Source organism: Coenobita brevimanus, chromosome 92, assembly GCF_032717465.1.
Source record: "Coenobita brevimanus isolate Jiangsu-jjx chromosome 92, ASM3271746v2, whole genome shotgun sequence".
Classification (NCBI taxonomy): Eukaryota; Metazoa; Arthropoda; class Malacostraca; order Decapoda; family Coenobitidae; genus Coenobita; species Coenobita brevimanus.
In genome coordinates, this window is record NC_137045.1 from 12,880,918 (window position 1) to 12,907,243 (window position 26,326).

Consider the following 26,326-nt stretch of genomic DNA (forward strand, 5'->3'; position numbering starts at 1 on the left):
TGTTATAGGTCGGGGATGGGTATGTTTTCACTTTGTCTGTCTGTTAAATTTACGCGACAACCACTGGTGCGATTTTGATTAAAATTAAAGGAATGATAGGCTATGACCTTCTGATCACATGATTAAATTTTGGGCCAAATTGGGCCAAGGCCCAGGCTGTAGGTTCAAAAAATGTATGAAAAAAAATAGTTTTTTTTAGCCGTAACTCCTTTCAAATTCGTCATATCGACATGAAACCGAGACCTAAATGTGTATCTTTCAAATCTGCATCGTATAACATGCCTCACTGCATCAGAAGGGTCACCCACAGTTAGCAGTAGGGGGGTCAATGTCAGGTGGGTCGGGCCTAAAATTTCAAATGGGCATAAAATCGTCAATTTTCACCCGATTTACTCCAAATCTGAGGAGGGGGTATACTCTTTTCATTATAACTTGATTTAAAACTGCGCCCTGCTTGGCCTTCAGGGACAATGTTCCCCGGAGTGTTGGGGCTTGTACTGAATGGTAAATAATGAAGCTAAATTTTAACAAAATCTAAAACTGCCATATCCCTATCGGTAAATATTTCCTTTATTGCTGTTTCTTATTTATGGTGTTTTTTTCTTCCATTTGATAGATTTTTAGTTCATTTAAGTGTTTTGAGGCCTCATTTGTTGTGCAAATGAATAATAACCATAAAATGACTATCAAAATCTTAGTTACCTCCTAACCTTGCAAAAGCTCTTGACTGCCACCTAACCTAACACAAGTAACCTAACCTAGCCTAACCTCACTAAAGTAACATAACTTACTCTGATGGTCCATTTTGGCTCATCCGACAAGCTAAACTAAGCTCTCTCATCCTAAGATATCTCAACCTAAGCTAACCTAACCCAAGATAGTGGAAATTAAAAATATTCATCAAATAGAAACATTCATTTGCACACAAAAACACACATCCAGGCATACACTATATGATAGCACAAATCCATTGGGTATAGTAAGATTGCCCGCTAAAGAAAGGGCAATAAAGGAAGTAAATACCTCCCTATCCTGAATGCTCAGCTGTAACAAAAGATAAATATTACAGTGTGATGACAGATATGAAGAAGTACTATGGAAAGAATGTAGAGCCATAGTACTGTCAATCTGCCAGAGCTATATAAAATATGCCATAACAGAACGAAAACGTGGCCAAGTTAGAGTGAAAGTACTATAACAATCCACACAAATCTCAACCACTTCTCAGACAGAGAAGGGACGGTAAGAGAAAATGATAGAGGAATAGCGGGCCCCGTGCAGGTTAGATTAGTTTAACTTATGATGTATAGACTAGAATTAGGATAGGTATGGCTAGGGGTTTCATTTACTAGGGACTTATCTTGGAAAGATCATATTACATCTCCTGTAAAATCTGCTTCCAAGAGACTGGGTGTGCTAAGCCGACTCCGTTCCTTCTTTACCCCTGCACAATTGTTGACTCTATACAGGGGTTTTATCCGCCCCTGAGTGGAGTACAACTCTCATGTGTGGGGAGGTTCCCCACATACAGCTCTTCTCAATTGGGTGGAGTCAAAGGCTTTTCGTCTCATTAACTCTCCCACTCTTACTGACTCCCTTCAACCTCTGTCTCTTCGTCGCACTGTTGCATCTTTATCTCTTTTCTATCGCTGCTTCAATGGTCACTATTCCTCTGAATTGTCTGCAAGCATTCCTCCACCTCTACGACGTGCGCGTAGCACTTGTCTAGCAGCAAACTCTCACCCTTTTTCTGTCCAACTCTCTAATGCAAGAGTTAACCGTTACTCCTAGTCCTTCATTTATGCAACAGGTCAACTCTGGAACTGTCTCCCTCTGTCTGTATTTCCTGCTTCCTATGATCTCCAGTCTTTCAAACGCAGTTATGTCCAGGCATCTCGAAATGAATGGATCTTGAATTTGGCTCTCTCTTGTATTTTGTTTTTCTCTTGGAGGGAACAGTTTTGCGGGCTCGTTGCCTTTGGTTCCTTCTTCCTCACATAAAAAGAAAAGGCTAAATTAGGTTTGGTTAGGGAATTAGGACTCAAGTTCGCAAGGTTTGATTAGGTTAAGTTGGGTTTCATTGATTTATGGCAGCTACGTTTGGTTAGGATATGTCAATTAGATTAGGAAGCGAGGTCTAGAGTTAGATTAGGTTAGGAGATGAAGACTCGTCTTGGGACAATTAATGAGTTAGGATGGCTAATATAACTCGAGTCTGGAAGGTTAATGGCCTATTAGTAACGATAGTTAACCAGTTACTGGAGGTTATGTTATGCTACTGAGCCACACACACACACACACACACACACACACACACACACACACACACACACACACACACACACACACACAGTCAAGGTGTAATATGCAGAGTAAACCGTTAAGTATGAGATGCTGCAAAACCTCACACGCCACCTACAGTACAGCCAATACTGTTCAGGGATCCGCGCATCGTTAGACGTACACGCTGCCACTAGACCACCGCGGCTCCTAAAATAGTCCATGGATGAAATGATACGGACGAACAGGCAAACTAATCGTGGCGAAACTTCCATTCAATATTTCAGAGTGGTAGAAAATGCAATTAGCTTTTACCATTCATCAGTGAAATGCAGGAAATTTGGGACTCTCTCTCTCTCTCTCTCATCATCATCATCTTTTTCTTTCTTTGTACATTCATATCTTATCCATTTTTTCCTCATTCTTATTTTCTCCCTTCCTCTCTTCACGCAATATTTCTCCGCCTCGTCCTCTTTCATACTGCTCTTCATTTTTATTTCGTTTACTCTTTCTCCTCCATTCTTGTCACACTACTTTTTCTCTCTCCTTTATTGCTCTTCACCCCCTTTATTTTTCTGTTTCTTTTCGCAACTCACTTCTTTCTTGCATATTGTCTCTGTTATTCTGTTTCCTGCTTCCCCTTCTTGTTTATTAACTGCTCTCTCTCTCTCTCTCTCTCTCTCTCTCTCTCTCTCTCTCTCTCTCTCTCTCTCTCTCTCCCCTTCAGTCTTTTCTCTCTTCCTTCCATCTTTTACCTCATCCACTCCTTTCCACATCTTCCTCCTCCTCTTCACTCTCTGCCCTTCCCTTCAAGGTGTAAGTACCAATCCTCAGAGTTAAAAATACTGTCTTTTCTCTTTTCATCATTCCTTCCCTCTGTCTTTCGTCTCTCTCTTCTCTCCTTCCTCATCTCCTGTTCTCTCCCACTCCGTCCAATGTTTAAGTACCTACCCTTCCAGTAACAACATAGAAATATTGTCAATCTTTTTTCAATCATTCCATTACTCAACCCCTCCACTGTTCCTTCTCTTTACCTCATCTCCTCCTTCTCTCTCTCTCTCTCTCTCTCTCTCTCTCTCTCTCTCTCTCTCTCTCTCTCTCCTTTTCTCTCCCTCTCCCTCCAAAGTGTGAGTACCCATTCCTGAGCCACCGCAACAAAGGAGCGTCATTAAGGGCGACAATGGGTGGAAATCCTGCATCTCTAAATTAGCAAAGTTGGAAACAGATGCGCCCCTGTTGCTTTATTGCCCTCCCTACTCCTCTCTCTCCCTCTCTCTCTCTGAAACACACACACGCACACACAAAGAGAGAGAGAGAGAGAGAGAGAGAGAGAGAGAGAGAACCCTCCAACCCCTCCTTCCTCCAACCCCCACACACAGCTCTCTCTATAATGCGACAAATTTCCACAGTACATCCAAAGTCCCTCCGCCCTTCCCCCTCCCTCCCAGCCCAGCAGACAGGGCACATTTTTCCGGACGGTAATGGAGCCTCAATCAGCACCAGACCCGGCAGCTCAAAGTGCTTTACGGGTCCGACTGCCTGCTTTGAGGGGGACGGAGATGTAACCCAAAACTGTGCCTTTGAAATGTATAATTGTTGTCTCTGATGGAAATGGGATTTAGAATTGCTGGTGAAATTATTCTGGACCTCGCCATCGTGTTCCTGCACACATACTGGCAATTGCACATAAAGGTATACAGGCTCACACGCAAATGCTGACCTATGTATACACAATTACAGAAACTGCGACGAACACACACACACACACACACACACACACACACACACACACACACACACACACACACACACATAAAAATAAGCTCACCTCCCCGCACACACCATACATTCCATTTCTCCCCTTCCCCCCCTCAGACACACTATATATTAAACTCCAAATGCCCCCACAATGGACACCAGCGGACACCAGGGTCATCCAACAGTGTTATGTCCGCCCATAAACACTGCATACTCTCACGTGTACGCAATCATGATACCAGGATAATTCTCACGTATTCTTTTATTTCTGTCTCGTGCCTCTGTGTCTGGTTTTTCGTGTCTCTCTCTCTCTCTCTCTCTCTCTCTCTCTCTCTCTCTTTCATTCATAAGCAACGCCTAGTCTCGCCTGGATGGGATATGTCACACTCCCAATCACTCCATTTTTCGACTCTTGGAAATTCTCGGCTGTACACCTAAATTTTGATATTGTATACACACGTTCAGGCACCGTCAAAAGTTATTCTATCCTCTCTCATCAACCTGTCAGACATTACGACATCCTTCTACGCTGACTGTTAATATTCAAGCAGGTTTGGGAGTAGGATCTTGCCTACCTTCAGAAAAGAAGATGTATAAAATGATTATTGACTGCAACTGTGCCTGACGTGCATCGGGTACATGAAAGATCTGAACAGGGAGAAAAAACAATCCACGCCAATCTACCCCTTTTTAAGTCCTACTTTTGAAACACCTAACCTCTTAAATATAGTGACGCATTTTTTTTAAAAGTTACAGTATTGTTTCTGCCAAAAGAGGCATGTACCCAACTTAGTAAAGGCTTCTTGTATTGAATCTTTAATGACAGCTAAAACTACCCAACCTAAATCGAAGTCTTTCCTCAGCTGAATGAAAAGCGTCTGAAAATAGTAAAAATAAAATGAAAAATACATCACCGGAGGTAGAATTAAAGACCACGAGAAAGACAAGTTGTTATTTTTCACTTGAATACCTTTCATTCAACCACTTTTTAAAAATTTTTCATTCCTTTCCAGCATCTCTTGACAGTTCTCACAGCAGTTTTTATTTACCTGCCAATTAGTCGTCTCTTCTGACCGTTAAAACAGAATAACTGACTCTTGAAATGCAAAGATTACTCTCTAGTCTGCAGCTCAGTATATGAAAATACTTGACGTCATGAACTGTAATAAGATTAAGATCGTCATTTGTGTATTTGCAAAAAGCTTTTGTAGTCAGTCTCTCTCTCTCTCTCTCTCTCTCTCTCTCTCTCTCTAGTAATCAATCACTCTGTATTCTGTACTTACCTATCTCTATAATACAAACATTTTAGTGCAGTGAAATGAAGGGCCATGCAGATGCACCAGTGAAATAATACACTGGGTCCCATTACAATCTATCCATCTGTTTATATACCCACCCATATTTATCTACCGCCATGTATACTTGTATTTTAGTGCAGTGTAGTGATGGCCCATGCAGCTGGACTAGTAAAATAACAAACTGGGTCCCTTTACAATCTATCTGTATCTATCCATCTATACACCCATGCATCTGTCAACCTACCTACCTACCTACACTTATCTACCGCCACATATATTTCGGCTACCTACATTTATTTACCGCCATATACATTTTAGTGCTGTGTAGTGAAGGGCCACGCAGCAGCACACCACTGAAATAATAAACTACGGCTGGGCATCCATTTCCCGCTCTGACTCTCGCCCCGTAATCTGATAACGGAACTCAGCTGCACGGGCCATTTTTTTTTTTTTTCCAGTACTGAATATTTGTTTTTTGTCGCGGCGTCCAAATGATTTCCGCATTTCCCTCTGTTGGCTGCGTGGCTTGAAAACAAAACCTAAACTGAATGTGCAATGATGATGATGATGATGATGATGATGATGATGATGATGATGATGATGATGGTGATGGTGGTGGTGGTGGTGGTGTTAATAATAATAATAATAATAATAATATTAAAACAATACTACTTAAAACGAAACCTTAAACTGGATGAGCAATGATGATGATGATGATGATGATAATAATAATAATAATAATAATAATAATAATAATAATAATAATAATAATAATAATAATAATAATAACAATAATAATAATAATAATAATAATAATAATAATAATAACAACAGATTTTTACACCTACAATACTTGTATGAACATGCCGATGTATTTTTTTTTTTTTTTTTTTTTTTTGATAACCAATTTTGTGAATGCGTAGTTTCTCATTTAACAGGGTATCAGTCAACAGGGAGTTCTAGTGATGTGGAATGCGTTCTGTTCATGATGAGAGGTGGAATGTTTGCCACAATGGAGGTGGGGGGGGGGGATGTGGAATGTTATAGAGATACAAGATGAATATGCAATGGAGGGGAAAATGAATGTGGAATGTACAGTAGAGGTGAATGATGGAAACGGAATGATGTGGAGGTAGGAAATGAATGTGTAATGGACAGCCTCTCAAAACACTGTCGGCACCCCTTGCTCTGATACACTTCGCTACGATCACTGTTACACACGGCGAGAATACGTGGGGTGGTTGATACCCCTGTACCTCTCTCCCTCTCCCAGCGGATTTCATCATTAGCAGACGAACTGACGCATACCAGCAACACAAGGCCAGGGATATCAACCACGCACCGTAATTCAGGAGTTGATTCAGAATGCTTCGTGTGGTGTGGCATAATGTATCGTGCCGTAAGGGTGCCGAAAATTTTTTTATGGCCTGTACAGAAGAGGTGGAGGGTGAAAGAGAAAAGATATACAAAGGTGAAAGAAGTGTACAGCACAAAGGAGGTGGCGGTGTGTGTGGAATGTTATGTGGCAGAAACGTAACAGAAAAACTTGAGGTATTTATCTGATCGACTCATCCTAACCTTAGCAAATTCTTCTGGCAGCTGCACAAGCGAATAACGTCACAGTACTGAAGAGGCTAACGAGGCATCCTCCATACGTCGGACTTCCTCTATGATGGTGTTCTGGAAGGAGTAAAAGACATAAAAATTATTACCTAACTACTGTACTAACTTAGGAACAGATTTCGAGTACTTTTTCCACGTCAAAGCCTATTAAAGTACGATGATGGGTTTTAGGTTCAATTCTTGATATTATTAGTCAGTTTTCTTCGGCTCAAGACAGACCTTTTGCAGCCAAAGGATGAAAATTTATGGTCAGTTTCTAGTCACTTATAGCTGAAGTTTTGAGTCACTTATTTTTTTATTTTTTATATATCTATCTAGCTATTAATTATTTACATATTTTGGCCTCTTACTGACTTAAGATGAAGGAGACGACAACATCTTTGAGGGGTGTGAGTGTGTATGAAGAAAAGATTATTAAAATTGGGAGCAAATGTGTCTTTGGGGGATACTGGCAACATCTGAGATTCGGCAGATAATCAAAAGAGATGTCAATACACGAGAAGCGAACTTATCTAGGAAAAGATGTAGGTCTTCTCTATAAGCATATACGGAATTATATCACTTGGACAAGACAGAGGAATAAATAAAATACTTGTTGGGATATTATGGCGAGCTCCAGTGTTCCTCGCAATGCATCTTAAGGGCTTGGGTATACACACATAGTTAAAAGTACACACACACACACACACACACACACACACACACACACACACACACACACACACACAAATGGACGTCGACAACCTTCCTCTTCTGACAGATCTCCCTCGTCTCTGTCCGGATTAGGTGGAGGGAAGGAAATACGGAGAGGGAGAGGGAGAGGGAGTAGGGGCAACGGAAGGAAAAGGGATCAAGGTCTATAATCTCAGAGTGAAGGGAAATTGGTTGGTCCCTGAGAGTAGCTGATGCTAGTATATTTCTAAAGGGGTTCGCTGTGTCCTTCTGGGTAAAGGCAAAAAGGCTGGGGGATTAAGGGACTGGGAGAGAGAGAGGGGAAGATGGAGAAAAGGGAGACAGAGAGAGGGGGATGGGAGAAACGGAAGGAGAGAGAAGGGAAAGAACAGCTGAGATATAAAAGGAACAAGAGGGAGACGGCGAGAGAGGGAAAGGATGGGAGAGAAAGAAAAAAGGGAGAGGTTAATAGAAGGGTACACTGGGGAGAAACGGAGGGAGGGGTGAAAGTGAGGGAGAGATACAAAGGGAAAAAAGAGGGAGATGGCGACATAAAGGGAAAAAAGAGAGAGAAAAAAAACAGGAGGAGACAGAGACTGACAAACAGAAAAAGGGGGAATATTATGAGAGGAAGCAGAGGAAAGCTAATGATAAGAAAGAAGAGGAAGGAAGGGGACCATGAGGGAGAGCAGGGAGGGAAGATAAGGGTGAGAGGGAGTGACAGCGTGAAAAAGGGAACACTGTGAAAGAGAAAGATGTGGGTAGGAGAGAGAGAGGAGGGAAGGAGGAAAGACAGGAGGAGGTAAAGAAAGATAGTAAAACAGGATGGAAAAGAGAGGAAAAAAGTGAAGACAAAGAAAGAGAAAGAGAGAGAAATGGAGGAGGAGAGAGGAAGAGGAGGAGAGAGTGCATTTGGAAGAGAATGGATACGAGTCGAAGGAGAGAAAGAGATGAGGAGGAGGAAAGGGGAAGAGGAGGAAAGAAAGAATTAGCGGGAGAGGGGAAAAGAGTGAGAAAAGAAAAGACTGAGGGAAATGAGGACGCCAAGGGAAGGAAAGAAAAGGAGGAGGAAAAATTAGTATAGTTGTAAATGGAAATAATGCACAGCCACCCCAAACTACAACATCTTTCTAATTATTACCCCAGACGATTTTCCTCAGCTCATAAAAAACTACTTCAACCTTTCACTTCAATCATACGCCCACCAGACGATTTTCTTCAGCTCAAGGAAAAATGCTTCGAAAAACACGGATTAAGATCTCCAGTTCAGAAACCCTCTCCTAAGCAAACGAAAAAAATTAGCAAAAATAAAATGAAAAAAAAAATCGTCATCGCAGAGAAGAGGTGTAATTTTCCATCCCCTGCTCTCCTCACTTACTCACTCACTCACTCTCTCACTTTTTCTGGTCGCTTGCTCTCTCATTCTTCATTGATCCCTTAACTTTTCTACTTCCCGGCTGTTCTGGCTGATATATGAGTTGCGAGAGAGAGAGAGAGAGAGAGAGAGAGAGAGAGAGAGAGAGAGAGAGAGAGCAATAATGTTGAGAGGGAATCAAGAGGGGGGATAACAGGAGATAGGGGGAGAGAGAGAGATGAAAGAGAGTCTGAGGGAGTAGAAATTATGATGGGAGAACACGGGAAGGAGGGTAGGAGGGAGGGAGGGAGGAGAAATCGGGGAGAGGAAGAGTGGGGGGGAGGGAGAAGGAATCGGGAAGCGGAAGAGAGGAAGGAAGGAAAAGGAAGACGTATCCTGAGGTAGGGAGCGGGGAAGAGGAGGGGGGGGGTATGCGGAGGGAGAGGGAGGGAGGGGGAGGAAAAGTGAGAGGGAAGAAGGAGGGGAGGGGATGGCGAGGGAAGAGGAAGGAAGAGTGGGAGAGAGAACAAAGGGGTGGGAGGGAAATGGAAGGGAGGAAGGGAGAGGGGGAAGATTGGAGGGAGGAAGTGGGAGTAGGGAGAGTGGGGATGAGACAAGAGGTGAAGGAACAGGAAGGGAGGTAACATAACTGACAGGAGGAAGGGAGGGAAGGAGGGGAAGCGGGAAGGTAAAAAAGTGAGAGGAAAAAATTAGGTAGAGTGAGAGGTGGAGGAAGGAGAGAAGGGAGGAGGAGGAGGAGGAGGAGGAGGATGGGTGGGAAGGAGAGAAGAGAATGGCCAAGGGAGTGGAGAAAATGTGGGAGAGAGTGAAGGGAAGCTGATGGAGTAGAACTTACGATGGAGAAAGCTGCTTGTGAGAGAGAGAGAGAGAGAGAGAGAGAGAGAGAGAGAGAGAGAATCATAATAACGCAAGTTCATCTCACCAAAAGCCACTTCACTCGTCAAGGTTTGAGTAAATTGAGTTATCTAGTTCCTCCCTCACCACTTCACTGGTTATTTGAGGCAGACGAGAGAAGGGTGTGGAGTTAACAGGGAATGCTGATTTGTATTCTTATATCGGAAGGGGAGAAGTTGTGCTGTGTGTGTGTGTGTGTGTGTGTGTGTGTGTGTGTGTGTGTGTGTGTGTGTGTGTGTGTGTGTGTGTGTGTGTGTGTGTGTGTGTGTGTGTGTGTGTGTGTGTGTGTGTGTGTGTGTGTGTGTGTGTGTGTGTGTGTGTGTGAGAGAGAGAGAGAGAGAGAGAGAGAGAGAGAGAGAGGAAAAAATCAAAGGAGTGGCTGCAAAAGTGAAATACGAGAGATGGGGGATGGTTGACGAGAAAGAAGAGAGAGAAAACAGACAGAAGGACGAATGAGAGGGATGGAGAGAGGAGGGGAAGGGGGAGAAGAGAGAAGAAATAAAAATAAAATGGCGGGGATGCACCAGAGAAAAAACATCACACTAAAGGGATCTCGTCTCACCAAAGGGCATTTTCAGCATCACAAACGTTTGGCTAAAGTGAGTTATCATGTTCAGCCCTCAGCACTTGACTGGTTATTTGGGGCAGACGACAGAGGGGTGAGGCCAGCTAAAAGGGACGCCAGACCTTAAATATCCGAGAGGGGAAACTCATATGCACTGAAGGAAGAGCTGAGAACAGTGAATCCTTCTTTCTTTGTAAAACTGATGCTTTAATCTAACTGACGATTTAAGTCCCCTAGTACAACAATGCCTTTAATATTTCATTCTTGTTATTTTGAGGCTTTTTTTTTTTTAATGAGACTTCTTGAATTAGAAAAGTCAGACAATCCTCTTGAACTCCCATCTGTAAGAGAGATTACTTCCTGATTTTTTTTCCCGAACTGAAGGGGTTAGATACAGCCAATCAACCTCTTCACTGCCAGACACAAAAAACTCTTTGACAAAAATCGTTTGGAGTTAAATAATAAAAACTACGCTATCGGCGTGTGTGTGTGTGTGTGTGTGTGTGTGTGTGTGTGTGTGTGTGTGTGTGTGTGTGTGTGTGTGTGTGTGTGTGTGTGTGTGTGTGTGTGTGTGTGTGTGTGTGTGTGTGTGTGTGTGTGTGTGTGTGTGTGTGGTGTCAATGGGAAGGAATTTGTTTGATGGGTAGCGGTTGTTTGTGTATGTGTGGGTTCATGTATATTTCTCTCTCTCTCTCTCTCTCTCTCTCTCTCTCTCTCTCTCTCTCTCTCTCTCATACAGTAACTTAACCCTAGTTCAAACTTGGTTCAGGGACTCATCACCATATTCATGAGTCTGCCCCCAGTGAGACTTTGATGGAGATTCACAGTCATTCAAAGTACTCTCTCTCTCTCTCTGTCTCTCTCTCTCTCTCTCTCTCTCTCTTACTAACTTTGATTTTCACTCATACCCTCTGTGTGGCTAATCTTTCCTTACTTTTGATTCTCTCTCTCTCTCTCTCTCTCTCTCTCTCTCTCTCTCTCTCTCTCTGTTTACTAGCTTTCATACTTAATCATCTCTTTTCGATATCAATCCCATATTCATTTACTTTATTTTTTTCACATACCTACAAAGAATTACACTAGTCAGTCCTTTCCCTGTGGCCCAGTAGTCGTTCCATGTACCAGCAGATGACGCACATTTTCGGACATTTTGCCTATTTACTCACAATTATCTCGCACGTAATTTTCTTCGCTTGTTGAGTCTCACATTCAGTCTTTTATAAACAGATGAGAAAGAAAATGAGGGAAGGAGAGAGAGAGAGAGAGAGAGTACATACAGGAAAGCGAGTCAAGTGTAATATCGTTTCGCAATTTAGCCTCAAGCATTAATTTCAAAAGCACGTATTCTGTAAAATAAAACATGCTGAAACTACAGAATTTGGCTAACGAAGCGCGTTTCACTGGGCGTTAGAATGACGTTGAGTTGGAGTTTCATGGATGCACAGTAGCCTAATAGCTGTGTTTCATTGCTGTGTTTTACTGAGATGGTGTTTAACTGAGGCGGCGGTGGAGTTTTATTAGTTTTATTGATGCAGTGTTTGTGTTTCAGTGACGTAATATTTCAGTGCTGTTACGAGAGCTGCTTTACTGATGTGGTTTTTAATATTTTGTAAGTTTTGTTGATGTACTGTTTCAGTCAATGCACTGGTGTTTTACTGGTGTGTTTTACTGAGAGAGAGAGAGAGAGAGAGAGAGAGAGAGAGAGAGAGAGAGAGAGAGAGAGAGAGAGAGAGAGAGAGAGAGACTTATCCTACTGAGAGAGGAAATCTTCTGGGATCCGAGCTTAAGACCTGACTATTACTCTCTTTACCACTACTCTTTTTTATCCTCTTTAGTTTCATCTTGCTTTCTCATTTATTCTCTCTCTCTCTCTCTCTATCTATCTATCTATCTCTCTCTCTCTCTCTCTCACACACACACACACACCACGCATTCCAGCCTCTCCTACACACCCTACTCTCTCTCTCTCTCTCTCATAATTTCCGGCTGTCAATTAGGATACTTTGACAGGTCTGGGACCTACTCAACTTCTAATTATGGTCGTGGAGGAGGAAGAGAGAGAGAGAGAGAGAGAGAGAGAGAGAGAGAGAGAGAGAGAGAGAGAGAAATCAAATATAAAAATGTGAACAGAAAGAAGAGAGGAAATCATGAAACGAAGAATTAAAAGGGAAAATGTAGAGCGAGAAGTGAGGATGGGACTGGTCAGAAATGAAGAGGAGTAAAAGAAAAGGAGAGGAGAAGGAAAAGGAAAGGCTGAAGCAGGAAAGAAGAAGGGAAGATGAACGAGAAGTTATGAGACAAGGTAGTTGGAGTTATGAAGAAGTGAAAAAAAAAAAAAAAGGAGAAGAAGAAGAGGGAAGGAATATGGATGAAAAGAGGAAAGAAGGAAGGAAAGTAGATGTGAAAAATGTGAAGATGAGGAAGGAAGTACAAAGTGGATGCATCAACAACGAGGAAATGAAAAGGAGGAGATAGGAACGATAATGAAAACTGTAAGGAAGAGGGAAAGACGTGTAGTAACCTTTCCTTCCTTCTTTCCTTTCATCCTTCCTTCCTTCCTTCCTTCCTTGTTCACTCTTCAGACCAATCAGCTCTAGCCAATTCTCAAACCATTTAGCTGCTGAGTGAAGTTTTAATCAATTTGCGAAGGAAAACGCCTTGAAATTCTCTCTCTCTCTCTCTCTCTCTCTCTCTCTCTCTCTCTCTCTCTCTCTCTCTCTCTTTTTCTTGATAACTCAGGCGTGGCTCCTCCATGAAATTAGCCTGATCAAAATAATCATCTTATTGGATTACTTACACAAGACGTGATGAGATGCAGAGATGGGCCTGGGAGGGGGAGAGGGAGGGAAGGAGGGAGGGAGGAAGGAGGGAGGGAGGGAGGGAGGGAGGAAGGAAGGAAGAAGGGTAGGAAGGAAGGAAAAATGCAGGGTGATGGAGTAAATTTTGAAGTAAACAGAAGACAGTAAAAACATAAGAAGATAAGACAAGCTGATTATACCACACATATAGTAAAATTCCTGAGAGATCAATACAGGTCTACTTAGAAATTTTGTCGATAAAAATAGATATATAGGAAGAGAGACAGACAGATTGATAGAAAGACAGACAGATTTTAACAAATGATGAGGAAAAAAAAATAACCGACCTTTTTCAAAACAAAGTACTTGGCACTGGTTTGATGGGCTCTCACTAAACAGGTTGGTTCAAAATTATATAACCCTTCTCCTCCACTCGTGTGTTGCGGGGACGGCTCAGCGTTATCAATACCCATCCTTCACCATTTATTCATTTCCTATTACCACTGTCACACCCACTCCCACATCAGCAGACTCAGCCGTCCCCGCAACACAAGATAAGTGATTTTGTGTGTCTCAGGCAGTAACGGTGGTGGTGGAAAGAGGCCTTCATGTGGTGGAACTGATGTAACTAGGAGCTGAGGCTGCCTGGTTATACAAACGTCCCTCAGCTTCCCTATTCCCTCGAAAGGTGAAAGGTGGGTTGCAGGAGAGGCAACTTTAGCCTGCAGTCCATTGGGTTCGCGTTTCTGATGAATCTGGGCCTGCTACTACTACTATTACTACTACTACCACCGCTACTACTACTCACTGTTATTATTACTACTACTAGTACTATTCTACTACTACTACTAGTACTAAAACTACTACTACTACTACTTACTACTACTACTACTACTACAACTACCACTACGATGCCTTACTGCAACCGCAAGCGAATCTGCATACCACAGACAACTGAAAGCCACTTAAGATTGTGTTTTTAATCCTTGAAGAACTACCAATTCTATTCACTGCTTTGAAGATTACTTTGACGGAAATCTGGGCGTTTTAAATAAGATCATGCAGTTACTTTCTTTGTTTCAAACGTTGTGGGACGAATTGGCAGTATAAAGGGAAATAAAGAAAATGCGTAGATACTGAGAGAGAGAGAGAGAGAGAGAGAGAGAGAGAGATGTGAAAGAAAAAGAACTTCCATTAAGGTAAGAAGTTTTTCACATCAACAAAACTTCGCCTCAAGCCTGCCCTGCCTCCATGCTACTTCTCATACGAACTTCCCACACTGACGTCCACTTGGGAATGAAGCGATGCAGCCAAAACGTCCGTCACAGTACTGCCTGGCCCTGGCGTCTAGGTTTTGATGAGAGAGAAGCGGAAATATATCAAATATAATCAAATATATATGATACGAGTATATCCATATCTATCTATCTATCACTTTACATCTATATATCTATATCTATATCAATATATAGATCTATCTATCTATATATAAATGAGAGAGAGAGAGAGAGAGAGAGAGAGAGAGAGAGAGTATAGACTACAGTTTAGTACTGTAGAGGAGAGAACAAAAAAGAAGTGAAGAGGAGGAGAGGAGAGGGTTCACTAAACTATCCTCGTAAATCTACCTGTCAGGTGCAGGGAACAGGGGATAGGTAATAGGTTCTGGCCCTCTCTGTTCTCGTCAGTCTCATTCCCATTCCTGACAGCCGGGTTGAGTCGCTGCTTTAACCATATATCTTGATGCTACGGAAATCGTGTTTCGATACAGAATGGGAGGAAAGCCATAATTATAAAATAATATGATCATCATCCCTGCCCTACTTCCCATCTAAAAGATGTGGTGAAGCAACAGTACATCGCAGTCACCAATGCAGTCACTTCTGTGTATTATAAGCTATCTTAGCTAAGAACTGAGTGATCAATTTCTGCTGAATAACTGATGTGTGACCACAGGCGAACAGGACAATTACAAGCGTCCGCAGAAGCCAAGCTGTGGTTGTTAGAATGAAGTGGTCTTTGGCAAAGATAACTCGGTGTCAGCGATCTTCAACAGGGAAGAGCGCAGGTATCGTGCTCTAGCTGTAGTCAGCTGGGATTGACACTATGTTCTTTCAACAGCTTCCTATTATTCATCAAGGATATTTAACTTTCACCAGCTTCCTATTTGTCATCAATAATATTTTCAGCTGTACGTCCTGGTTTTATTCACACTTACGCTGATGAATCCATACCTTACTTTTCCAACCTCAAAGTGTCGAGAGCAATTCACTAAGAATATCGTACAATGAGACTTCCGACTTCTAATGAACTTCTTGGTCTGATTCTTGGGGAAAAAAAAAATATTTGATGCATCATAAATCACAGTCTTCTCCATCTTTATACTTGCCATCGTCTTCCCCTTGTTTTCAAGAACACAAGACTTTCAATGATCTCTCAACATTCCTTGTGTTTCATTATCGTGTAAATTTTCTTGGAGATAACACTTTATATTGCAAAATCTGGTTCTCAGAGGGTTTGCCAACAGACTCCGTGGTTCCTTTATCAAATACTGAATCTCTACAGGGGTGTCAGCCACTCCTGCATGGAGAAGTTTTTATCTTCAGAATGGATAGGAGTACAAGACAAGAGGATAACTGCAGAAAGACGTTTGACTCACACTGCGCAGCTCCTATTTAAATACGATAATACGACAAGGATAACAAAAGAGGCTCTCCCCCACCCCACTAGACCCTCTCGCCGAAACTGGCAGGAAAAGGTGAGAAGGAACACTAAGTAGCATGCAAAAAAAAACTGGCTTACTGCAGCTCTACGCAGTATGACGTCAACTCTCCTCCCCCCACTGACTCCCAGCAGTTTCTTCCCAAGCCAAAATGTTGCTCATTCTTGTTTTCATCAGGACACTAGTTGGACTGTGCCTGTCATCCTCTTCCTTTCCGGTGGACATGCAGTACCTGTCCGTCCGTACCTGCGTGTTCCATGCGTCTCGAAATGAATAGATAATGATTTTATCACCTTGTTTTGTGTTTTTTCTTTCTTTCTCGTCATTTCTCTTTTTATAGGATAAATTTCCAGGCTCCTTCCTTTTGCATGAAATAAGTATTTCATCTTTTCTTCATCTTGCTCATGTTATCCTATTCGTACAAATTCTTTATTACACATTCCTAATTCTGTATTACACATTCTTATCAGTTTGGTCTTCCATCCCCTCATCCTACTGTGTACATATCAGTCCCCTTCTCCCCCTCTCCTCTCTTCCATAAACTCGTTCACATATCAAAGAACATTAAGTCCGTCACACATTTTTCCCGGTTGATGACTATTGAAGGCAGTGCATATAATTAATTGGCTTTCATCTCTCCACAGAACTGAGATAATTAACATACCAGCAATCAGCAACCACTAATTTGAGTTGGATTTTAAATTGGACCCTGCTAATTACTGTCAACGGCTCATAAGTTCCAATAGCGTGCTCATTATTTCAAAGCCATTTTTTTTTTTTTTAATGCACGTGAGGTTGATTGGAGAGTGAGGAAACAGAGGATGAAGTGGAGGGATTGGTTTGTGAAGCTGGAGACTGAGAAAACTGAGGATGAGGTGGCGCTGGTTTGTGATGTTGGAGAGTGAGGAAATTAAGGATGAGGTGGAGGGGCTGGTCTGCGAAGTTGGAGAGTGAGGAGACCGAGGATGAGGTAAGGGTACGTGTGAAGCTGACTGGAGAGTGAGGAGATCGAGGATGAGGTGTGAGTACGTGGGTGTGAAGCAGACTGGAGAGTGAGGAGATCAAGGGTGAGGAGAAGGGATGTGGGTTGTGAGGCTGACTGGAGATGAAAGGGTCGAGGAGGAAGTCAAGGGATATGGGTGTGAGGTTAACTGGAGAGAAAGGAGCCCGAGGATGATACTGAGAAATATGATTATAGAATTAGGAGAAACGACGCTGAGGGATGGGGTTGCAAAGCTGACTGGAGAGCAAGGGGGCGGAGGATGAAGTGGGGCAATAAACTTATGAAGGAAAATGGAGAACGACAAGAGAGAGACCGAGTACAAAATGGAAGGATTATAGTCGTGGATTGACAGAGGGATGGGAAAAAGGAGACCGAGGACGAGGTGGAGGGACACAGCTGAACAGGACATGATGGGTGGCTGGGTGGAAGTGATGTATGATGACGGACGATAAGAAACACTTTTGTCAATGTTGTCCTGAATGAACCCTAGAATCAGTCGTCTAGCGTCAGATCAGTTGACATATATTTTCTTTTTAAAGGTAGGATGAGAGACGCAAAGGAATCATCGTCGCCTGCTATCCATCCACTCATCATTCAGGGTAAGCACAACTGGGAAATAAATTCTCTATTAGCTCCTCCATTTTCACCTTTTCATCTCAGTGACTATCGTTCGTTATTTGTCTCGTATTGAAAGTGATTTAATCCCACCACCAGTAAGAAAAATATAAAATTTCTATAAAATCATCTCGTGGTAGCTGTGAAAGGAAAAAAAAAAAAACGGACTGAATGGAGATGATCACTTGGGCGAAAAATAAACGGAATATAAAATAAGTAATTTCATAACTTCTCTCATTTTCCCTGTCGCTTCTTACTGAATCATTCTTTTAATACATAATAAAGGAGATTCATTAACTACTCTTTCTCTTATATATCTTTTAATCTGCAAGGAAAGGAAGTATTCAGCAAAAATTTGGCCACGAACCACATCCATTTACTCACCACTCACATTAAAGATAAATAGAAAATAAAGCAAACAATCTATTAACTCCTCTCATGCCTCCCCTTTCCCTTCTCGACGACTCTTGTTCTGTATTTGCCTGGTAGAGGGAGCGTGATTAATTGAAAAGGGTGGGGAGTGGCCGAGACAGGAGAGAAACTATACTATTTTCACTTTCACCTGGTTTAAAAATGTTATAGCGATAGGTTTGCTTTATAATACAATGCTAGTCACGAAGAAGTGCTGTGGAAAGGCTGCAGGGGCGTTATACTTTCTTTGTCTAAAACTCTTCTCACTTTTTCCTGGTCTAAAAAATTTCCGTCTCTTCCTCTCTAATTGCTGAGTCATAGCAATAGGTTAACTTTAAAATACGATGCTAGTCACGACGAAGTGCTGTGGAAAGCACGCACAGGCGTAATACTGTCCTTGTCTACCACTGAAGCTGCGTGAAATAAGTTGCAAGATGACAAAAATCTGGGACAGGTTAAGGTGAATAGAGTACAGTTCCCGCGTTCTCGTTTGTTAAGAAGACCCCCTTGCACTTCTTCGTTACTAGCAGTATTATTTTCAGTTTATGAGATGCCTTAGTCCTTTTTCACCTCTTCCTTACCATTTTATTTCTGCTTATCGATCGCTTACATACTCTACTAATTTATATATGCAAATAACGTCCCTATTAAAATGTGTATAGAGTATGTCATGGGGAAACACCGAAAATAAATCGTTAAGGAAGATGTGCTACGAACACTCCAAAACTCCTCTTCATTACCAGTTGTTTCTCTTTATGAGGCGCGTTAATAGTCTTCAGCATTTTCCTATAAGTAAAATCGCTACGGAACAGACGCTAAGGAGAAAACATCCACCTGGTGTCAATCGTGGTAATTACTCTGATGAAGTGTTGGTTGGAAAGACGAAGGGGAGGGGGAGAGGAGGAAAAAGTGGAGCTACGTAAAGGAGAGGAGAGGAGATGGCAGGAACGAAGAGGAAAAAAAATTAAAAAAGGAGAAAAAATGGAGTGAAGAGGAAATGAAAACAGAAGGGGGAATGAGAGAGAGAGAGAGAGAGAGAGAGAGAGAGAGAGAGAGAGAGAGAGAGAGAGAGAGGAGTTACAAGGAAAACGACAACAACAATGACGATGATGAAATAAGCAAATAAACACATCTTTTTTTCCTTTTAATACACTATAGTATAAGGAAAACATACATACTTCTCATATTTTATTTTTTTCCCCCTTTATCTCTCTTGGTGACAGTGGAGGGGGACAGAGTGCGTCACCGTGAGATTCCGACAGTTGTTACGCCTGCCCCAGAAACCAGCATCAGTCTTGTGGTTTTAGGTAATGATAAGCGGCTCGTTTTTACATGAAGGCGCTCAAAGCGTGGGAAATGGTAAGAAAAAAAAAAAAGCATGTTGCTGCAGTCGTCAGAAAATCTCGCCCCATTTGGAAGACGTCAGGAGTGCATTGTTTGTGAGCAGCCCAAGGTTACACAGAGTTATATTATCACGAATCCAAGATAAGAGGATATACGCTATGAAGAAATACACAGGGTTAACCCTGTAGCATCAACCTTGTAAATATTTTTGAGAGGGAAATTTTCACTCATTTTCACCACACTGTGAATTTCCCTTCTTTAAAAAAAAAAAAAAAAAAAATCATATTCACAAGCATCACCTGTTTCCTAAATATCTGTTCCGTATTATAATTAAGATAAACATTAGCAACGCCATGCTGTTGCAACTCTCCATCTGACCAAGCACATACCCCCCCCCACCTCCCTGCATACCTAACCAAGCGCATAAAGGCCCTCACCTCCCCACCCCCCTCCTGTATAACACAAAGACTTAAAAACTATTAAAAATCAGTAGTTTATCCATGGTAATAATGAAGTTATTAGCAGATCTGATGAAATTATGATTCGTATGCTAAAATTTTTACATTTACGCAGTCATTTTTTATGACTACATAATAGGCAGTCATGAAACTTCATACATAAGTAGATATTCATATAATTATTTATCAAGTACAATTTCTGCCTCCTAGCTGCAATAGTTGCAAAGTTTTAATAGAAAAATGAATTAAAATATTCTGTTTTATGTAATTTTGCAATTTCAAACATTGTATAATCTCATGGAATTCTAACTAACAAAAGGCACCAGGAGCATGTTAACACATATTCCTAGAGAGTTTGAAGCCTGCACCTGTATTAGCTTGAGTCGTAGCCCGGAAACGAAAAATTATCTTTTTACTTTTTCATTATTTTAAAAAATAAAACTAGTTAAGACATAGCATTCTACCTATCAAAAGGTACCTGTTCACTATAAGACACATAACTATGTGAAATTTCATGAATACTTTCTGAATTCTGTCCCGGAAACGAAATCTCTACGCTCGGCCAGAAGCCCCGCCGGCCTGCCTCTCAGCCCTACAGACGGGCACCTATTGATCCCAGTGATAACGATACCCTCCTCTGACTTTGTCAAGTGGAGGGTAAAAAGAGAGGACGGGGCTATGACTTGCTATCTGCACCATGAGCAATGAAAAAATACTTAGTAAATATAATCTCATTCCTGTAATCTAGGCTTTCCTCAAGGAACTTGTTTAAAGACAGCATTTTATGAACTTTCAATTGTGCTTTCGGATTCTAAATACAACAAAATGGATACCGATACAAATCTGACAAAGCATAACAACTAAGATGGCCGCTTCTGGTGTGTCCAAAGCATGACAACTAAGATGGTCACTTCTGGTGTGTCTAAAACCTGACAACTACGATGCCCACTCCTGGTGTGTTTAAAGCCTGACAACTAAGATGGCCACTTCTGGTGTGTCTAAAGCTTGACAAGATGACCGTTTCTGGTGTGTCTAAAGCATGACAACTAAGATGGCCGTTTCTGGTGTGTCTAAAGCATAAGATGGCTGCTTCTAATATGTCTTTTGTCATCCTGGGCAGACTTGCTCAGTCCTTCGCATCAAATTTCCCCTTTAACTTAATTTATATCTATCTGACGTGATACCAGCGTTCGTGAAAACTCTGATTCTAAAACATATGACGCTCCTCGCACATCAAATTCCATAATGGGTGAAACATTGCTACAGCATGAGAAAAAAAAAAGGGGGGGAGGGAGTCAAGAAAAAGAAAATTTTATTAGGGACAGCTAAGGATTAGACGCTGAGTGTGTAGGAAGAGCTATACGTTGAATGTGCAGGAAGAACAGAATGAGGGACAAAATATAAAGTGCCCCAGTGATTTTAAAGTGCAAAAGCCAATTAATCAGACGGCGAAAAACGTGGTACATGGTTTGGTGTTCGTTCAATTCTCTAATGCAAGAATTTACTGGTCTTCTCAGTCACTCACTTACAAGGCTCGAGCGGCCTTCCGTCTGTCTTTCTCTCTGCCAATAACAACCAGTTTTTGTAAACACTGACTGCCAAGGAATTCTGGGATGAAAAGATGAGTTGGCTGCTTAATACCAGTTTCCAGTAGAAGGGACAATATCTGTACGGTACCCTCATAGTGTGTGTGTGTGTGTGTGTGTGTGTGTGTGTGTGTGTGTGTGTGTGTGTGTGTGTGTGTGTGTGTGTGTGTGTGTGTGTGTGAGCGCGCGCGCGCGAACTCATTTAACGAAATATACAACTGAAATGATACAAAACAAATATTTAGATCTTTTTAGAAATAAAGATTCATGGAGCATTTTGTGTGTGTGTGTGTGTGTGTGTGTGTGTGTGTGTGTGTGTGTGTGTGTGTGTGTGTGTGTGTGTGTGTGTGTGTGTGTGTGTGTGTGTGTGTGTGTGTGTGTGTGTGTGTGTGTGTGTGTGTGTGTGTGTGTGTGTGCGTGCGCGAACTCATTTAACGAAATATACAACTGAAATGATATAAAAACAAATATTTAGATCTTTTTAGAAATCAAGATTCATGGAGCATTTCCTTGTGTTATCAGTAAGTCAACAAATAAGTGACAAGCCACCAGATAATGGAGTGCAGTCGTGTGGAAAGCCTTAAAGTTGGAGAGTTATCAAGATTCTGCTTAACTGTGAGTGGCAAATATCCAGTCCCATCACGAAGAGAGAGAAGCATCATTTCAGTATTTGCAGCATCAATTTGTCTTCTTTTATACAGTATTGGCAAAGTTTTACAATGTTCCCATATCCGACTGATGGTCCACTGAATTCTATTCACTAACATACGCTCTCTTTCAAGGATGTTACCAGACAACAACCCAAACTGCAGGATGTGGCTACAGCATTCCTTGATACTGATTTTCCTGCTAATGCCTGGTGAGTCCATCTTTAAGGTCTGTCATGACCCAATAACTGGGCTGAATGTTCATCATAACTGCGAACGCAAGGTTGATTAGCATATTATGAGGAGAACACTGTTACCTTTTAATTTAATAGGAATATTAGGTACTATGGGTCTTTGATACACTAACATACTTCCAGAATAATGCTTAGATAATGTGCAAAGAGCAACGAACCATCAGTAATAGCAACCTGTACAAAGGACCATTACATTTATCTATCATTAGGATCAAACTAGTGCCCCTAAAGAACAAACATTTCATGATCATCAACATCTGAACACAAATATTTCAGCTGTTTGGAAGTAAATCTCTTCCTGTCACTTACTCGGTCACACAAAAGCAATGCCATGATTTGATTCATATCTTAATTTCGTTCTGTCTGAAGTAATTATCATGAACCTATCACAATATCTTGACGCCTACAGATGGTGGCAAGGCAATGGCATCTGAAGTGACCAGCAGTGAAGGTAGTTCTGGTCAATGCATTCCTCCGTATGTGGGTGTGGGTGAGCAGTGTCTGTTGGTGGGCACACCCACCTCTGGGCCGTGTACATCACCCTTCACGCTGGTGGGAGATCAGTGCCTCTACTTCGCCACATTCGCTGAGCTGAATTACGCTGAGGCCCAACAGATGTGTCACTCCCTGGATGGGGAACTGGTCGTGATTAACACACCCACACGACACAAGAACATCGTTGACTACATACATGCTAATGGTGAGATGGCCTGGGTCCTGTATCACTGTGATATTCTTAATATGATGTATATCCCTTTGGATGACAGGTGCAGACGCCTGACAAACAGAAGCATGTTTACTCGTAGGGAATATCAAATTTTGCAATGGATTGCTACCATTTGTACAAAGTTATAACACAACCATGTATCTTTTTCCTAGTATTTTTCATAACCATATTGCGATTCACCAGTCCAATCCACTTTACGTTTCTCCTTGCTTCTGCCTGTTTTCTGCGACATCATAATGATCGTTCACATAATCAAGTCTCGTTTTCCAACACATCGCAACGGCTGGATCTAAAGGTCTGGACGCGATGGACTACTGGATTGACGGCAACGACAAAGTGACCGAGGGCGACTGGGTCTTCTCCTCTGGTACATCGGTTCCCATGGGCACTCCATTCTGGTGCGCAACGACTAATTACCAAGAGCCAAACGACGCCTCGGGAGATGAAGATTGTTTGCAACTGAAATTGACACACTCGTTTTATATGAACGATTATCACTGTAATTATTCCCGTCCATGCCTGTGCGAACAAGTGCAACAGGCTAACAAAACTGGTAATACAGATGTTGGGTGACTTGCTATGTTTATTCTTAACGATTATGAATCAGTTACTTCATCAAGTACAAGGTATACAATGCTGGTTCTAAACATTACATATATATATACATCTCTCTCTCTCTCTCTCTCATATATATATATATATATATATATATATATATATATATATATATATATATATAAATATATATATATATGAACCGTTTTCCAGTTCTTGTTCCCCGACCCCGGTTGGAGTGTCCACCCTTCTTCGTGGAAGTGGGCGGCCTGTGTCTGGCCTTCATGACCTGGGCTGACCAGACCTGGACTGAGGCCAGGCAGTCGTGCCACGGGTTAGGCGGGGAGCTAGCAGCCATCACAGACATCGAGCACCTCAGAGCCATCTACCTCTACCTTCACCAGGAAGGTATGTGCACCAGATTCTCATGAAAATGCACATTCAAGATTTCTTGTCCAAGCACTTAACTCACTACAACGAAACGAACTGTATTCACCAGAAATGTATATGAACGTGAATCGAAAACTGCGCCCATTTTACCCAGCCAGTTTAGGATGCATATTTACAACAAGAATAGGTAAGGCTGACGATGTATGTCCATGAAATGGTAAGAAAAGAAATTTTTGTCTATAAAACATTATAGTTTTCTGTCCCCGCTCTTAAGGCACAGGAGAACATAAAAATTTTCGTCTCATACAAAAATTTAAATGAGTGCGTTTACTTAGGCATGGAAGGTTATATAATCAAGACACGTGACACTGTCCACGTGGTGAAGAGCTGGTGTGGAGCGTGAGAGGGACTTTATGTGTGACTGTCTTGCAGGTATCGCCTCGCACTCCTTCTGGCTTGGCGGGACTGACACAGCCACCGAGGGCATTTGGACCTGGACCGATAGTACTTCAGTGCCAATGGGTTAGTCATCACGAATAATTGTTACCGTTATCCATAAAAGCATTTTTGGTCCTAAATGCTTATTGCCTATACTGTACTTTCAATCAACACTATGCATAACGGTGGTATTTTCTCTTGACCAGGAACACCATTCTGGGGTATGAAAGACACTAAAGGCATCCAAGAGCCTGCCGGAGGAACAGGAGAGAACTGTCTCCTGCTAAACGCAGAAGGTTACCACTATTTCCGCGACGACGTGTGTGACCTACTCATGAACCCGCTCTGCCTGTACAGCATTTAGTAAACATTAAGTCATGTTTTAAAAGCCCTATGAATATTAAAGTGTGAAATGCAACAGTCTGTATTCAGAACTCTTGCCTCAATAACCGATGATAATGTATGCCTAAATACAACTCCACTCCATTTACTGCACCTATGTTCCATATTTATCACACGCTTCGTGTGTCAAACTTTTATATAATCAGTTTTGAACCCGGGAAGATGAAAATAAATTTATCATCAAAGTCTAACCCTGTCTATCACAAGGCATCTGATTGGAAGTTTCATGGCCATGTCTTTATATGTTGACACAAAAGCATTCAAATGTCTCACTGAAGTCATGAAGGAAATTTAGCCTCCACTATTCAAGATACAGGACTGGGATGACTCGAAATGAATATCTGATAATATACCTTTTGACATGCATAACCCTGACGCAATCCTCTCTGAATCTTAAGTTTCTTCTGGAAGACAGGGGTTCTAAAATTTTTATCGTTTAATGTAGAATTCCAACTGATTCCAACTGAGAAACAAAACACTGGCAGAAAAACATGAAAGAAAGGTAGTGTAGGAATGAAAGAGAATGAATTTGGAACAAGTGGATTCAGAAAATTTGTAAGGTACATACAAAAATTGCTGGCTATGAATGCTAAAGACGAATGTAGTGTTGTTAGGGTGATTTCTGGCAAAAATGAAACAGCTTGGTGGGATATTAATGTTGACCCCTGTGCTGAATAAAATCGCTATTAACTGAGCAGAATTGAACACCAAAGCTTTGTTTTTTATTTATTTATTTATTTTATTTTTTTGAGGTGGTGATGGCTGTGGTTGAAGTGGTCATGAAGACGGCGACGATGACGATGGTTTGACCCCACAGCATACAAGTATTACTGTCTCCTTTCCTTTGTATGTTAAGGCATTTACTTTCTCCTGTTGTTCCCTCAAATCGCACTCTCTCTCTCTCTCTCTCTCTCTCTCTCTCTCTCTCTCTCTCTCTCTCTCTCTCTCTCTCGAACAGTTTCTTAAGAAACTGGAGACCAATATTTCCCGTGTGAGCTTAAGCCTCACCTTGGAAACCTTGCACACTTCTCCCTACCAGCTTCCTCCCCTCCTCACTCCCTCCTTCTCTTATCTCCTCCCCTTGCCAGTCCTCCCCTCCCCTCTCAACTCTCCCCTCCCCCTCCCCACTTTCTCATCTCCCTCCACGTGTTCGTTTTCCTTATTACTTTCCTATGTTCACCCCCCTCTGTTCACCCCAATTCTATCTTCACAGTCTCACCTTTCTTATCCTCTGCGTCATCTTGTCACCTCCCTCAACTTTCTCCTTTTTTCCTGTCATCATTCTTTTTTTTTTTTAACTCACTGCTTCACATCCTATTTCAAAATACTTATTTCTTCCAGTCTCTCTTCGCGTCTTGCCTTCCACACCAATTTTCTTTAACATCGCTCTTCATTTTTAAAAAAAATCCTCCTACGTCTTTTTTGTTCTTTACCATCATCTAACCACCTCGTTATAAAATGCAATAACTAGCCTCTTCGTTTCAAAGTCTTTCCTAAGTGCTGAAAAAAATCGT

General features: G+C 41.7%; 1 protein-coding gene across 1 annotated transcript; it reads left to right on the forward strand.

The window, feature by feature from the left end:
• The first annotated feature begins 15 nt into the window (after positions 1-15).
• On the forward strand, positions 16-24,774 carry LOC145412085 (macrophage mannose receptor 1-like). The gene is made up of 6 exons (XM_080282002.1): positions 16-19; positions 22,710-23,000; positions 23,323-23,580; positions 23,796-23,990; positions 24,405-24,494; positions 24,617-24,774. Exons 1-6 carry the CDS (start codon positions 16-18, stop codon positions 24,772-24,774), a joined length of 996 nt encoding a protein of 331 aa, XP_080138128.1.
• The last annotated feature ends 1,552 nt before the right edge of the window (positions 24,775-26,326 follow it).

Bases quoted from the DNA above. Each gene is read 5' to 3' on its own strand.
- LOC145412085 (XM_080282002.1), top strand. The intron at 23,001-23,322 runs GTGAGATGGCCT...CTGGATCTAAAG, and splicing joins TGACTACATACATGCTAATG to GTCTGGACGCGATGGACTAC. The intron at 23,581-23,795 runs GTAATACAGATG...ACCGTTTTCCAG, and splicing joins GCAACAGGCTAACAAAACTG to TTCTTGTTCCCCGACCCCGG.